The 15,068-nt window shown below is 41.1% G+C and overlaps 1 protein-coding gene across 1 annotated transcript; it reads left to right on the forward strand.

Annotated features, from left to right (window-relative positions):
- Positions 1 to 1,530: 1,530 nt before the first annotated feature.
- Positions 1,531 to 6,123, forward strand: KCTD12 (potassium channel tetramerization domain containing 12). Its single transcript, XM_075590973.1, has one exon. It carries the CDS (start codon positions 1,802 to 1,804, stop codon positions 2,762 to 2,764), a length of 963 nt encoding a protein of 320 aa, XP_075447088.1. The 5' UTR covers positions 1,531 to 1,801; the 3' UTR covers positions 2,765 to 6,123.
- Positions 6,124 to 15,068: the final 8,945 nt, after the last annotated feature.

A 15,068-nucleotide genomic window follows, 5' to 3' on the forward strand; every position in this document is an offset into this window, starting at 1 on the left:
AGTGTCTGTGCCTGTGCAAGTCAGTGTCTGTGCAGGTCATTGTGGCAGTGTGTCAGTGTTGCAGTGTCAGTGTGGCGCTGTGTCAGTGTGTCAGTGTGTGGGTGTGGCATAGTGGCAGTGTTGCTGTGGCAGTGTCGCTATGGCAGTGTGTCAGTTTGTCAGTGTGTCAGTGTGGCAGTGTGGCAGTGTTAGTGTCTGTGCAGGTCAGTGCAGGTCAGTGCCTGTGCCTGTGCAGGTCAGTGTCTGTGCCTGTGCAGGTCAGTGTCTGTGCCTGTGCAGGTCAGTGTCTATGCCTGTGCAGGTCAGTGTCTGTGCCTGTTCAGGTCAGTGTATGTGCCTGTGCAGGTCAGTGTCTGTGTCTGTGCAGGTCAGTGTCAGTGCCTGTACCTGTGCAGGTCAGTGCCTGTGCAGGTCAGTGCCTGTGCCTGTGCAGGCCAGTGTTTGTGCCTGTGCAGGTCAGTGTCTGTGCCTGTGCAGGTCAGTGCCTGTGCAGGTCAGTGCCTGTGCAGGTCAGTGTCTGTGCCTGTGCAGGTCAGTGCCTGTGCCTGTGCAGGTCAGTGTCTGTGCCTGTGCAGGTCAGTGCCTGTGCAGGTCAGTGGGTTGGGGGGGGAGGGGGGTGATATGATTATGATCTGTTGGGAAGAGGGGGAGAGAGAAGATATGATGAGGATGATGATGAGGGGTGCTGGGGGAAATATGATAATGATGGTGATGATGATGATGATTTTACCCGTGCGGACCAAATCAGTTTTCTTTGGAGCAGTTTGGCCCTTCTCACTTTACAAGTTGTGCAGGCCTGCTCTAGACTCTCTCACACTACAGCTTCCACCTGAAAAGAAGGTATAAAAATGATGTTAACCCCTGCAATGAACTGGAAACGAAAACAACACAACGCAATGTTTTTCAGGGCTCTTTTCCACTGAAGAATTTAAGAATAATGTTTTTAGTTTTATTCCAATGTGAAAATCAGGACATTTTAATTAAGGTTTCGCTGATTAGTATATTTTTTGTCCAGTTTCTAAACATTTATTTTGCCATTAAATGAGAGATGACATTACAAAATATTACCGACTTACTGAACTATCTTACTTTGCTTATATATTTTTTAGTGGTTGAGCACATACAGTAGGAGAAAACAGGTTTCATTTGTGTATAATTGACGAAGCATAAGGGCAGGTGAATTTTGGAAATCACTAACTCATAGATGGGAGTGACCTACTACATAAACGAAATAATTTTAATGATGTAAAACTTACATTCATATTACTGGTAATACCTTAACATTGTAATGACCACTATTGTATAAAGGCTAAAGAAGGAAGACGGAAGACGAGATATAAGGACTAGAGCATAACTCTGGATGTTTTTTTTTGTCTGGCAAACATCAGGGTTACATCTGCAAAGCGTGCAAATATTGTGCTGCACACATCCCCTTTTCGTGTCTGATCAGCTGTCTCTCTGTGCTTTCTCTCACTCTCCTCCCCTCTTCCCTCCCACGCCTCCAGTGTGCATTTCTACATAAAAAACACAAACCCTGCCATCTCCCTCAATCAGAAACACAGAGAGGAGGAGAGCAAGGGAACAAAACATTCCGCTCTGTGCTGTCTTGCTGTCTTTGCAACTGAACTGCAGGCACCCCCCCCCCCCCCCACACACACACCAGAAGCACACAGCAGGAACTGTGCTTGGCTGTGCGAAAGGCACTTGCACCTTCTTTAGTGCTTTTTTCCAGCATTTTCCTTTCTTTGTATTCTTTTTTTTGCGAGGAGGTGATTCTGAGATCTGCTGCCTCTAAGCCTAAATGGCTTTACCAGACACCGCACGTGGGTTACCCAATGGAGGAGGTGGTGGAGGAGGTAAACTCTCGGATCCTTCGTTCCCAGAGATCGTGGAGCTAAATGTTGGGGGTCAGGTGTATGTGACCCGCCATACCACTCTTGTGTCAGTACCAGACTCCCTTCTGTGGCGTATGTTTTCCCAGCAAAAACCAGGGGAGCTGGCCAGGGACAGTAAGGGTCGTTTCTTCCTGGACCGGGATGGTTTCCTGTTCCGCTATGTATTGGATTATCTGCGGGACCTGCAGCTAGTACTGCCAGACTACTTCCCGGAGAGAAGTCGGCTGCAGAGAGAAGCTGAGCACTTTCAATTGCCTGAGCTTGTGAAGCGTCTAAACCCTCTGAGGATCAGCAAGGAGAGCTCCATTGGGGGAGAAGAGCCCCCTCTACTTCTCACCCCTGCAGCCATTCAAGACTCTGACATAGACACAGCAATGATTCCATCCTCCTCTTCCCCAGCAGCCGGGGTGCCCTCCCCAACATTAGACCCATACCGCTTCAACGCCTCTTCATCCTGCAGCCCAGCCTCAGTCCCACACCTCACCTCTTCCCAGTCTCTGGAAGGCCGGAGATCTGGTTACATAACAGTTGGCTATCGAGGCTCGTATACCATAGGACGGGAGGCACAGGCTGATGCCAAGTTCCGGAGGGTCGCCCGCATAACTGTCTGTGGTAAAACTTCCCTGGCCAAAGAGGTTTTCGGGGAAACCTTGAATGAGAGCCGTGATCCCGATAGGCCTCCTGAGAGGTACACTTCCAGGTACTACCTCAAATTCAACTTTCTGGAACAAGCTTTTGACAAGCTGTCTGAAACTGGCTTCCACATGGTGGCATGCAGCTCCACTGGAACTTGCGCCTTTGCCAGCAATGACCAGAGTGAGGACAAAGTCTGGACCAGCTACACTGAGTATGTCTTCTGCAGGGACTGAAACTGTTCTGAGGATTGTGAGATACACAGGAAAAAAAGTGGCAACCTTCTGTTGTCACTCATAATATACCTTCTAATCCTGATTTCCTATTGAAAAAGACTTAAATACAAAAGGCTGAAGTCCATGTCCAAAAAGAAAAACAACAAAGGCAAGTGGGACTGGTGGATCCCCTCTATTTATGGACTTTTAACTGTAACCTTAATGGGATTCAATCCCTGGACCACAGACATTCTATGAAAGCTAAAGTATTAGTGAATCATAGTAAGTTCTCTCTTAGGTGTTAGTAATATCTTGTACTGTTTTATATTACATTTTGGCTTTCTGCTAAAGAAAACGTCCTCCTTTTTATGTATGTTGCATTGAAGAGGGGGAAGCGATACCAAGTGATATAAGTTTTAACCCCTTTGCTACTAGAATTTGTTTGTACATTAATTTCTGACTATCCCTTAACAACACCAGATTTTGTGTGTGAGGGGGGTGGGGGAGGGGATGGGGGACTCAATAATATCTATATAGACTGTAGTTGTCTCTCCTGCTTGCCTTGTGTTTCAAGGTCTGCTATGGAGGAAGTTATGTACAGAAGGAAAGATTATTTATTTCTTCTGAATATAAACATACAGTACACTAGAAAAAAATGAGTATAGCAGCACCATCACAGCCCCTGGAAACATCAACTACAAAGTAATAGAGCTTATATGACCCCTAATACACATACCCTTGCCAGTAATGCCACGTTAAATTACACTATATACAGCATACACCTGTTGCCCAGAGTAATAACCAACACTATTGGTCTCCCCAGTTAAGGTATTTTTCTATTCAAGATGGTTGCAGAGTGTTAAAGGGGAAGTCACCCCTCTTCCTCCCTACTTTAATAAAATATAACATTTTCTGATGATCTCTTCTGCTAGCATTGCTTCTATTATTCACTATTCAACAACAAATACCTTTTTATGTAACACTCTGGTGATTCCGCTGGTAACTTTATGGATTCGTGGACACATTTAAAATGGCTGCCGTGTTCTTCTCTTAGAAGCAATAGGAATGAGGCTTGTTTAGTAGAATTACTGTATTATTTTATGATTTCTAAGTAGCATTTAATTGAAAAGAAAAACATACTTACATTTCAGTAGGTGTTGACTTTTTTGTTTGTTTTCATTCATTTTGTTAGGAGTGTTTATATCTACAAAGGCAAATGACATTTATTGTAATTACCGTATGTGCTTTTTAAAATTCATTTCCTTAAAGTGTGTGGTCATACTTGATATTGCTTAATATTCCAGAATGTTGAATTTTTAGAGTTCCTCTTCCACACACACGAATTGCTTTTGTGCCTGTCCATTTTTTAAACGTGAATTGAAACATACTTAAGGGCTGATTTACAAAGCTGCTGCAGCTCTGTCAAAGTGAATGGACTAGCTATGTGTAAAACTGCTATTGTGGCTTTGCAAAATATATGACTTGGGGCCCTTTTCAATATTCTGTGAAGACTGCTTCCCCTTGCTCTATAGGATTTAAGCTCCATGTATTTAAATGAGATTGTGAAGACTGCTTCACAGCAAATTAAATAGTAGCCTATGGGGCTTATTCCAGATCCGCCAAAGCGAGGGATCAGACAGTTTTCTGCCAACATTTCCCATTGAAGTCAATGTCAGAATGTAGTGTTCGGGGTGTGATTTTTATTTTTGACTTAACGTAGTCAATTCACTAATGAAGGACAATAGGGTTATCGCAAGTAGAGGCAAACCTCACAAATGTTACTAGGTTGAGACGAGGTTCACTTACTCTGTACAGTATGTGTAAGTTCTGTCTCTGGTCTGTGTGCATTCTTAGATGCAGCAGAGTGAATAAGACCTATAGTATCTTTACTGTGTCTTTATATATGTATTAAAAATAGATCTTGCTGTTACAGCATACAAATGGAAACACAGCTTTGCCAGAAACTTTGCAATAGTGAAGTCTTTGTTTTGTTAAGTAACATGTGGAACTTTTCAAATATACTGATAAATTACCAATAACCTATGTTATTAGGTACACAATTGTAAAACACACACACACACACGCACACACGCACACTACTATGGAATACAATTTATAATGAGGAAAATTCAGGCAAACCATGGCTTTACCAAAGATTGCCATAGCATGGATTTAATCAAAGTCTATTTTTTGCAATAATGTGTAATCATGGTACAACTATTTCTGTCTAATTCAGACAACATACTGTCCACCACTTTAGGAGACTGGAGGAGATTGCAAAGCATTGCAGAGCATTGTGTCAGTTCCATGTGGAACCTTCATTAGTCTCTGCAGGTGGCTGGTTATTTATGAATGTCTACTTGCTGCAGATCTGGGGCAGAAACCGATTTCAATGTAATGTATTTTTCTTTGATACATCCGAGTCTGCCTTTTGCACCTATAAGACTGATACAGAGGCCCAAAAATTAGCTATTTTTATATTTCTAGGATCGAAATTAATGTCATTTATATTTTCATGCGTTCTTCATGGTGTCATCTACAAATCTGACTGCAGAAAATGTAGATTATTGTAAAGCAACAAGTATTTTTTTGTTTTAATACAATCAACAACTAAAGTTCAAATGAGCAATAATAAAATCATAATCATCAGCAACAGAAATCAGAATTAGGCAACACACTTTCAGCACTGGGTTATTTTTGTAGCCTTTGCAAACAAGATTTTTCAAGAAGATTTTTTTGTTTCAGTCTGTAATTCTTAAGATGTATATTAAATGCTATTACTGTATGAACCGCCTTGCTTTTAACTCCTTCACTGCTGTAGAGTGACTTAAAATCACTGCAGCACAGGAGGGGTTAGCCCAGCTACGATGCTATTATGATGCTTTCAACCCTATAATATTAATACTTTGCTCTGTAGATTGCAATGTTGCCACATTGAGAATGGAAGTAACCAGTGGTTACTATTTGAATCCATTCATTGTATTGAGGGTTCCTGTTGCAGTGAAGGTATTACAAGGATAGATTCCATGTGTACACACAGTATAAGAGCATTTTACAGGAATCATTTAGTTTTTTAATCATATATTAGTGCTGTGAGGTTTAACATATTTAGCTTGAACACTCGCAAAATATACACAAGGATAAAAAAAAATGATATTCTTTAGCTATTTCCTACAATATATCATTTCGAATATTAGGTAGGATTTTGGAAATCATACGATTGTAGAGCAGTATTTGTCTACATATTCTTTACGTGCATACCAATAAATGTTGATGTTCTTTTAGCAACGTGCTTATCAAGAATTGAGATATGGGAACGCTCAATGATGGGTTTATGTTATATTTGTAAGAATAAACATAATAAAAATCTCTCAAACTCACATTTTCTGTCCTGTTGCTGATTTTAATAAAATAGATTATGTTTTAGCAAATGTCATGGTTTTTAATTATTATCTTTTATGGATCGTGCATTTCTGTTCTTCTAACGCTCCGCATTTGTAAAAGGCACAACCACGGCTCCTGAAACTGCAAATCCCTTACATTTTAAGATAAGTATTACTTAGTGATGCAACTGTTTAACAGTCCTTTCTTATGCTTTCCACCTGTACTTCTATCTTTGTTTTATCATTGTTGTGATCAGTGAATGTTGATATAAAATCGGGGAAAAAAGATGACTGCTGTCTCTTGTAAAAAAAAAAAACGTATTTTGAATGTGGTGCTGTATTTGTAATTTATTGCTCGTTAACCCTGCCTAAAATAATGATTGAAATACTTTCATTTCCTGCTTCTTCACAATTTCTGGAGGGCTTAGGGTTGGGTTGGTTCCATAAGATTTTGTGTTCACTTTCACTGCTGCAATTCAGCAGGATCTTAGCAAATGTTGTGGTCTTTTTCTGTCTTAGTTGCCACATAAACCAAAATGACAAAATTGCACTACTACAATTCCCCCTCAAAGGTGGCAACATAAATACGTATAAGGTATCTTTTTAAAGATGTTCTGAATTCAATGGTACCTGCTGAATACCACGTGTTATCAATACTTCAATAATTATTTATTTCAAGTGAAAATCCTAATTTAAAGCAGCATTGGGGATTTACACTAGAAAACATGAAACTATATTCTTCTGTTTAACCTTTACTGTGCCCAAATGACGTACCATGTATGAAGTACCAGGTACTTAATGGACACTTGCCGATTCTTATGTGGAGGATAAGACTGACCACTCCTACGGGAAGCGAGAAGTCATTCTGGTGCTGCCTGACCACTGGCACTGTAAAGGTTAATAACTACAAAGGTTTCCCAATTAGTACGTTGACGGCTATCACTCACTTTTAACTAAAGTGTTGTCGTTTCATAAAAGGCAGGCACTGAGAGTCTTATTTATTTTTTTAAACATGCCTTTATATTGGAGGAAAACAGTTCTGCTGGTACAATGGTGGGGGAAAATCCATGTTACTGCTCTGCCAATGTTTTTGAAAGGAAATTGCATATATTTGTACAAGGTAAGTACAAATTGAAATCAGATTTGTATCTACATTTTTGTAGTGCTGCTTTTAATTTGACCATTGTATATCTTGATTTAGCTTTGTGGTCCCTCAAAAGTGGGAAACGCCTTTCTGGGCTTGTGATATGTATATGAAAATAGTTCAGCTCCCAGAATAAGAGAGATGTCAAGGTTATGGCAAAAACAACTGTGATACTTGTGGCAAACATGCTTGGGATAGACAAAAGAATATGCTAAAGTTGAAAAAAACAAGGATCAACAAGGGTCTGAGATTTTATAAAGCATAAGAATAGAAGGGGCAGCTTAGGTGGGCCAAGTGTTTTATACCTGCTGTCAAATTCCATGTTACATTGTTAAACTGGGAAAAGTATAGCCATGAGTTCCCTACGGACATGGACAGAATTGAGCCACTGCCTAGGCCACTTCCATTTATATAGGAGAACACACATGATCCTCGTCTAGATACAGTAGTGTGTGTACAAACAGGAACAATATTCCACACCACGTCAGGAGTCCTACTTTAATAAAAAGGCTGAGCCTGCCATTTGGAACATGCATATACAAAACATTTTCTAAATGCCTTCCTTTAATAAAAAAAATGTGTGTAATACTGTACTCCTCTCCTTTTCTTGCATTAGGATGGGGATGGTGTTTTTTCTGTTGCCATTGACACGGATTCCACGGACAAGGATTCCAAATAACAAGGCCTAACCAGCTCATACACAAATGTCTCTGATGTTTGTTATAGTCCTATTTAATTAATATTTGTGTAACCATGCCTGGCTTGGCTACTAATCTACCCTGCCTGACATGTAAGTCCTGGTGTCAGTGCAGGCAGTGTTAGGCCCAATCCAGGGGTTTCCCTACCAGCAAGCAGCTCCCTTGAGCGACAGGAGAGGAGGTGGGCTAAGGCCTGTGTTCTGTCCAATAAGGGTCTCAGACCTTCGACCCTCACTCTGCATACTTAAAGGGCTGCACACCCAAATTTAGGCAGTTCTGTCTCTCCCTTGAGAAAGACATATCATAGAAGAGTGTGCACAGGACTCTGGCCACCTTCTATTCCCTCCTCTAGGGGAGTGGTACTGATACCTCTAACTCTAATAGAGAGTCAGGGAAGAGCTAGGACCACCCTTGGTGCCCATGGCTGGGGGTGTGAGTCCAGGGACCATCTGGAGGATGGAGGCCTAAGGTATCCTGTGTATGCCGATATATGCAGTGAGAAGAATAAAGACTGTTCCTGTTAAAATATACTTCTGCCTGGGCGTGCAGTCTATCCGGGGGAAGAGAGAGTTTTTCCACCGGGGGTGCTTCCAGAGCTACTGGAGCCTGTGGTAGATGGAGGCACTGACACCGTGAGAAAGAACCAACTGACACCCCTAAAACCTGTCCTGATGTCCCCACTACAATTGGCAGACACCTCAGTATCCTGTAAGCCAGCAGGTACCAGCACTACACACCTTGTAGCAGGGCAGATCTCCCAGAGGGTGGGGAAACACTGCTACATTCGTATTATTTTGTTCCTCTAAATCTCTGACATTGTATTGAAACAAACATGTGGGAACTGGATTTAGGCCACACGTATAGTGCCCACGACCGGCGCCGTGTGATGTCACCCATCGCGGCTAGCAAAAGTTATATTTCGCTTTGCGGTGGCGTCGCGGGCTTCCGGGCATTTGATTTGTTCAGGGGCTGTCACATGAGGTGACAGCCCTTGAAAAATCAAATATTCCCGGCTTCCAAAGATCGCAACGTGACGTTGCTCCATCGCATTTTCGCCGTCGCGCTTACTATAAGCACACGTGGCGGCTGTAATGTATTTGTTTTTGGGCGGTTTGGCGGCGCCGTCGCCCGTCGCGGGCACTATACGCACGGCCTTACAGTGACAGAAAGCTTGGCTATGAGTATATAAGCAGCAATACAGTTCTAAAGGTATGGGATGACAAAAATACAAGATTTGACAACTGAATTGCAGTACAACAACTAAGAATAAGACTGTGCAAGATAAACTTTATTGCATCACAGATAATCCAGTTCCAACAGATCCCATCTGGAATGTTTGCAATAACTGATAACATAAAGTCCTCTTTACTTAAAGCTTACCCTTTTAATGTCCTGGTTTACCTTGCTTCTTTATAAACTGTGTGCATTTCTGTCATTTCCACTGTTGGCCATAAAAAGCAATATTTAACCATGACTGCAAGAACTTGTGCAAACTTGCAAAGAGTTCACAAATATCTGAAATTACATTGATTTTGATCAAATTCAAATTGATCAAATTGATCATTTCAATTCTGACAATACATTTTCCAAGTAAACCACACGTATGTCAAGTCAAAGAATAGACCACCCGAAGGTAACACAATATATGCCATTGATGTACAGTACGTCACTGAAATACCCTTGGTAAATTGAGTTAGTCAAATGCAATCAAAATACCAAGCTAATTTTCATTTAGCATACAACATTTTCCTTAAAATGTATAATATGGCTTCATGATATCTTGGTACGGCAGAGTCAGAGGAATCTTTACATTAGGCAACATATGCAGATGCCTAGGGCCATGCAGCTGAAGGGTTGCCCATTTTGCATACTGTATGACAGTCACATTATTATTTATTATGCTGCATCAAAAAAAATAAAAAGTTAGCTTAAAAAAGTATTGTTATACAAAAGCCGCAAAATATTAATGGCTAGGACACCTCTCAATTTACTGAAAGGCCCCCGCATGACTGAGTCACCCCTGCTGCCGGCAAACTGTACAATCCCAACTACTAGACTTGGGATACGTTGATGCTTATTCATTAAACTGCGATAGTGCAGAACGAGGCTCTACCTGAACTTAATGGGAGTTTCCGTGCGATAGTTCCCTGATCGGCACGATCACAGTTTAATGAATAACCCCCTTTGTGTTATAAAAGTCAATGATCCGTTTTGCAAACCCAACTTTTTCTTTGCTTTCACTAAAATAGCATTAACCTTTAATGAAACAATTGTAGTAATTTTTTTTTCTAGTGCCCTAACAATGTACTGTAATTTTCCTCTTCAAGAACGAACGCTGCCTGCAAAGAAGACTTTTCAGCACATAACATTTGCTCCTACAGTATATTCTTGTTTTCTTCTGTTTCATATTAGGACATGTTTGCACCTCAGATGTTGATGCTGGTGTGCTCTTTTAGCTGTCTTGGTTAAAATAATGAATGCTGTTTCTGATAAGCTTGTGTAATACTAACTGATTTTAGGTATTTTTCAACAGATATTAAACATATTACTTCACAATGATATCATCACGTGTGGTTGATTTTAATTACTAACAGTTTAAACAGAATCTGTTTCTTTTGCAATTATTTTGGGCAGTTTGCCTGGTTGGGCCCACTTTGTACAGTACTTGTCCTTGGATGAAAAGGTTATTAAAACTGGCATGCAGTTCTGTTTATCATTTTGTTCATACGTGTATAAAGTATAATTAAGAGACATGAACATGTAGAAACAGTTATCCTATATACTGATATCAGCTCATTAGCATCTTTTTCTTAGTTTTAAGGGGACTAATGTGATGAAAGAGTTATTTAAGAAACAATGAAATTGCTATGAAAATCAGCTGTTGATGAAATGTATTTAACGAATTATTAACCAAATGTAGAATGAGCATACTGATTCATTAAAATCAGATATCAATGAGTTGTTACAATTAGATTTTACATTACTTAGGACACTCGCACATTTAATCAATTTTCAAAGCTGTTGAGAACTCCAAGAAAAGTTTATTTTTTTGGGGGGGGGGAGGGGGGGAGGGGCATTATGTCAAATGTGATACTTATGGGAATAACCATACAGTTCATAACAAGAATTGAATTATTTGGCTTCATTCACCTACAGTAGCAACTATATATGTGAAATATTTCGTTTTTGCCATCCTGGCACATACTTTTGCAAACCAATACCATCACATATATCCATGGTAATGTAGAATGGGAGTAGCATATAAAACAGCCAACTGTAGACAGAAAAAAATGTCATTTTCTAAGGCAGTAGGAAGTGTGGAATTAATCTAAACCCAAAATAGGAGTATTCTACAGGACTAGCAACAAGTTATAAAGCAGAGAACGGGATCTTAAAGCTATTAATCAGAAATCTAGACTGTCCCATCTTTTAAAAAAATAAAACAACATTTGTACATGCCTATGTATCAGTTTTAGATCACTTACATACCATCACATTTTTTAAAGTACAAAAGGTTGTTGTAGCAGAGTATCCAAACTATTTTAATGGTCGTTTTCTCGATGTGAACAGAACACCATTGCTGATTAGGGAGAAGCTGATGCATTGACCAGAGGAATACTAATGAATGTTCAGTGTTTATCCTCTCTTGGCTGAGGTACATGTTTTTTTAGTTATGCTGTCAACACTGGTGTGGTTAGGATGTCCTGACCAAGTGGTTGCAGTAGAACTGTCATTTATGATTCTGTAATCTCTGACCCAACACCAACACTGTAGATCCTCAACTGACACCAAATCGACATGTAATCTCTTAAAATACATAAAATAAGGAAAATCTGCATTGCGTCTCATAGTTCAAAAGTTCAACTCCTCTGAGTCTTAAGCCTTGCAGTTAGAAAAGAAATTCAAGAGCTGAATTTTACATCCGGTTGAAAGGAAACTTGAGACTGAATGAATTGAAATGTAGAGATGTTTTTTCACTCAGTTGAAATCTTGGTTCTGAGCCTAGCTTTGAATAAACTGAAAGTACATTACGGTGTTTCCTGGGTTGGCACTCTAAGGGCCTTCATATAGTTCAGGCAATGACATTTAATATGTGCTTGTTGTCTTCTAGGTGAAGATCACATTCACAGCTCCACTTCCATTCTCATCGCTCGGAACTGGCTGCAGCCATGTGATCGTTACCACAAGCAGTCAAATGGTCACAATCCCACAAGTCCCGCTGGGCTGTGGGAAGTGAAAGAGTTAAGAAATACTGATTTGAGAGACCTTAGAAAGGGTGAAATACTGATTTGAGAGACCTTAGAAAGGGCAAAAGCTATGCCCAAATAGTCACCTATCTTAATTAACCATTTATACGTATTCCCTAACATTTCATGAGCTAATATGTTACATTGATAACTTTTTGCATATTGTTTAAACTGTAAATTCTGGATTGTGTATCCTCATTTCTTTTGCACTGAAGTAAAGTGTGCTATATTCAGCTACACACATCTTTCATTGTATTAATTTCAGTGCTAAAGTGTTACAATATTTTTGTTTGTTTATGTATTTGTTTACTTACAACCCTGGAACGTCCATTCCTCTGAGCACCGGACCATTTAATTTTCCTTGAACAAAGGGAGAGAAAAATGGCAGAGCACAACCGGAACCATCAGAAAGAATTTAGGAGGAAAGTGCGTAATCCATAAAAAATATTTAATAATCAAGGAAAAAAGGGGCAAGGCATTACCCCACCGACATGTTTCGTGCTTCACAGAGCACTTTATCAAGGAAAGTTTCCTTGAAGACTCAGCTTTACTGCTGCTCAAAGATAGTTTCTTTGCTTTATATTGTAATTTCAATGTTTTCATGGGCGAATGGCTTCAAATTTGCTTTGCAAAAGTTTTAAAGGTTTTTTTCCCCCTGAACATTTGTATTATTCCGAAGTTCCCATTGCTCGGGGATGTGAAAAAATAGACTTAGGTGCAATATTTAACAGATTACTGTAACATATTTTGACATTCTCTAGCATTTTGTGAAAATGACAGTATACAAAGGGCAAGGTGACCTGAAGCCATTTGCTTCGGAGTTGAAATTTACAATCCACTTTGACTTTTGATGCTGGGATACATTTTTCTTGGACATATATTGGCAATTTTTACATGATTAATGAATTGCACAACTCTTATACTACCTGTGTGTCACGCAAACGACACTGAACTTGGTCATTCAATAAACTACTATACCTGCAGAGTCCAGAATATATATACACCCTAGTTTGATGGAATTGGGACACACACATAAGGAGGAATGGGATTTTTTTTTCTCAAAACCAATGTGAGAGACTGACCAGCAGTTACAGGAAATGCTTAGTTGAAGTCATTGCTGCTTAATGGGGTGTCACCAGGTACTGAATCTAACGGTCCACATACTTTTTCACACATGGATATTGAATGTTGAATCATTTGTGGATATAGGTTGAAAAAGTATCACATTTTTGTATCATTTGTTTGATCAGGTTATCTTTATATGTTATTAGGACTTAGATTAAGATCTAATAACATTTTAGGCTAAAAATAGTGAGGAGTTAATAGCGGGATAGTGTGTGTTGAGCCTCACCCTGTGTTACCACTGGGATACTGATGTCAGAAGGGATATAAAAGATAGGGGAAAGGGTCTTGAAGTCAGGTTCCCGGAGGACAAGGAGAGGGCCTAAGGGAGAGTAGATGTTCATAAAGTAATAGCAGACCAGGCCCCCCTGCTTTATTATGTTGTTCATGGGGACAATGCCCCTCTAAGTTAGGATCCCAGAAGAAGACTAATGGAGTCCAACATATCTACAAGATACTGTAGGAAAACAACATGCCACAGAGAGCCTCAGGAAAGAGGTCTCCCGGGTGTCGGCGGATCAGCTCTAACTGCGGATCCGTAATTAATATTCCTCTCGGTCTATATGGAAATGGCAGTTCCCAAACAGGCCAAATGTATTGTGGTCACATTCAATGGACCAACTAGGATTCCCGTATGGGCCTAGTGCAGTGTTTCCAAACTCCAGTCCTCATAGAACCATATTTATGTACGTCTGTTACAAAACCAGTACAAATGTTGTCATGTGTGTGTGAGCGGTCCCCGTGCCTGGGGATAGGAATTAGAGTGTGTGAGAGAGAGTGTGTGTGTGTGAGAGGGAGTGTGTGTGTGTGTGTGTGTGAGAGAGGGTGTGTGTGTGTGAGAGAGAGAGGGAGTGTGTGAGAGAGAAAGAGGGAGTGTGTGTGAGAGAGTGTTAGAGAGAGAGAGAGAGAGAGAGAGAGAGAGAGAGAGAGAGTGGGAGAGAGAGAGAGTGAGAGAGAGTGAGAGAGAGTGAGAGAGAGTGAGAGAGAGTGAGAGAGAGAGAGAGAGAGAGAGAGAGTGAGAGAGAGTGCAAGTGAGAGAGAGAGAGGGCGAGTGAGAGAGAGAGAGAGGGCGAGTGAGAGAGAGGGTGTGTGAGTGAGAGAGGGCGTGTGAGTGAGAGAGGGCATTTTGAGAGCCAGAAAGGGAGTGTGAGAGACAGAGGGCATTCGAGAGCCAGAGACGGAGTGTGAGAGACAGAGACAGGGTGTGAGAGACAGAAGCAGGGTGTGAGAGACAGAGACAGAGTGTGAGAGACAGAGACAGGGTGTGAGAGACAGAGACAGGGTGTGAGAGACAGAGACAGGGTGTGAGAGACAGAGACAGGGTGTGAGAGACAGAGACAGGGTGTGAGAGACAGAGACAGGGTGTGAGAGACAGAGACAGGGTGTGAGAGACAGAGACAGGATGTGAGAGACAGAAACAGGGTGTGAGAGACAGAGACAGGGTGTGAGAGACAGAGACCGGGTGTGACTGACAGAGACAGGGTGACTGACAGAGACAGGGTGACTGATAGAGACAGGGTGACTGACAGAGACAGGGTGACAGTCAGACAGGGGGTGGGTGACAGACAGACAGACAGGGTGACAGATAGACAGGGTGACAGACAGACAGGGGGTGGGTGACAGACAGACAGGGGGGTGGGTGACAGACAGACAGGGGGGTGGGTGACAGACAGACAGGGGGGTGGGTGACAGACAGACAGGGGAAGTGGGTGACAGACAGGGGAGGTGGGT

The sequence above is a fragment of the Ascaphus truei genome, chromosome 3 (assembly GCF_040206685.1).
Source record: "Ascaphus truei isolate aAscTru1 chromosome 3, aAscTru1.hap1, whole genome shotgun sequence".
In the NCBI taxonomy this organism is placed as follows: domain Eukaryota; kingdom Metazoa; phylum Chordata; class Amphibia; order Anura; family Ascaphidae; genus Ascaphus; species Ascaphus truei.

Excerpts from the sequence above, each read along its gene's own strand:
- KCTD12 (XM_075590973.1), top strand. The coding sequence starts at position 1,802 with ATGGCTTTACCAGACACCGCACGTGGGTTACCCAATGGAGGAGGTGGT.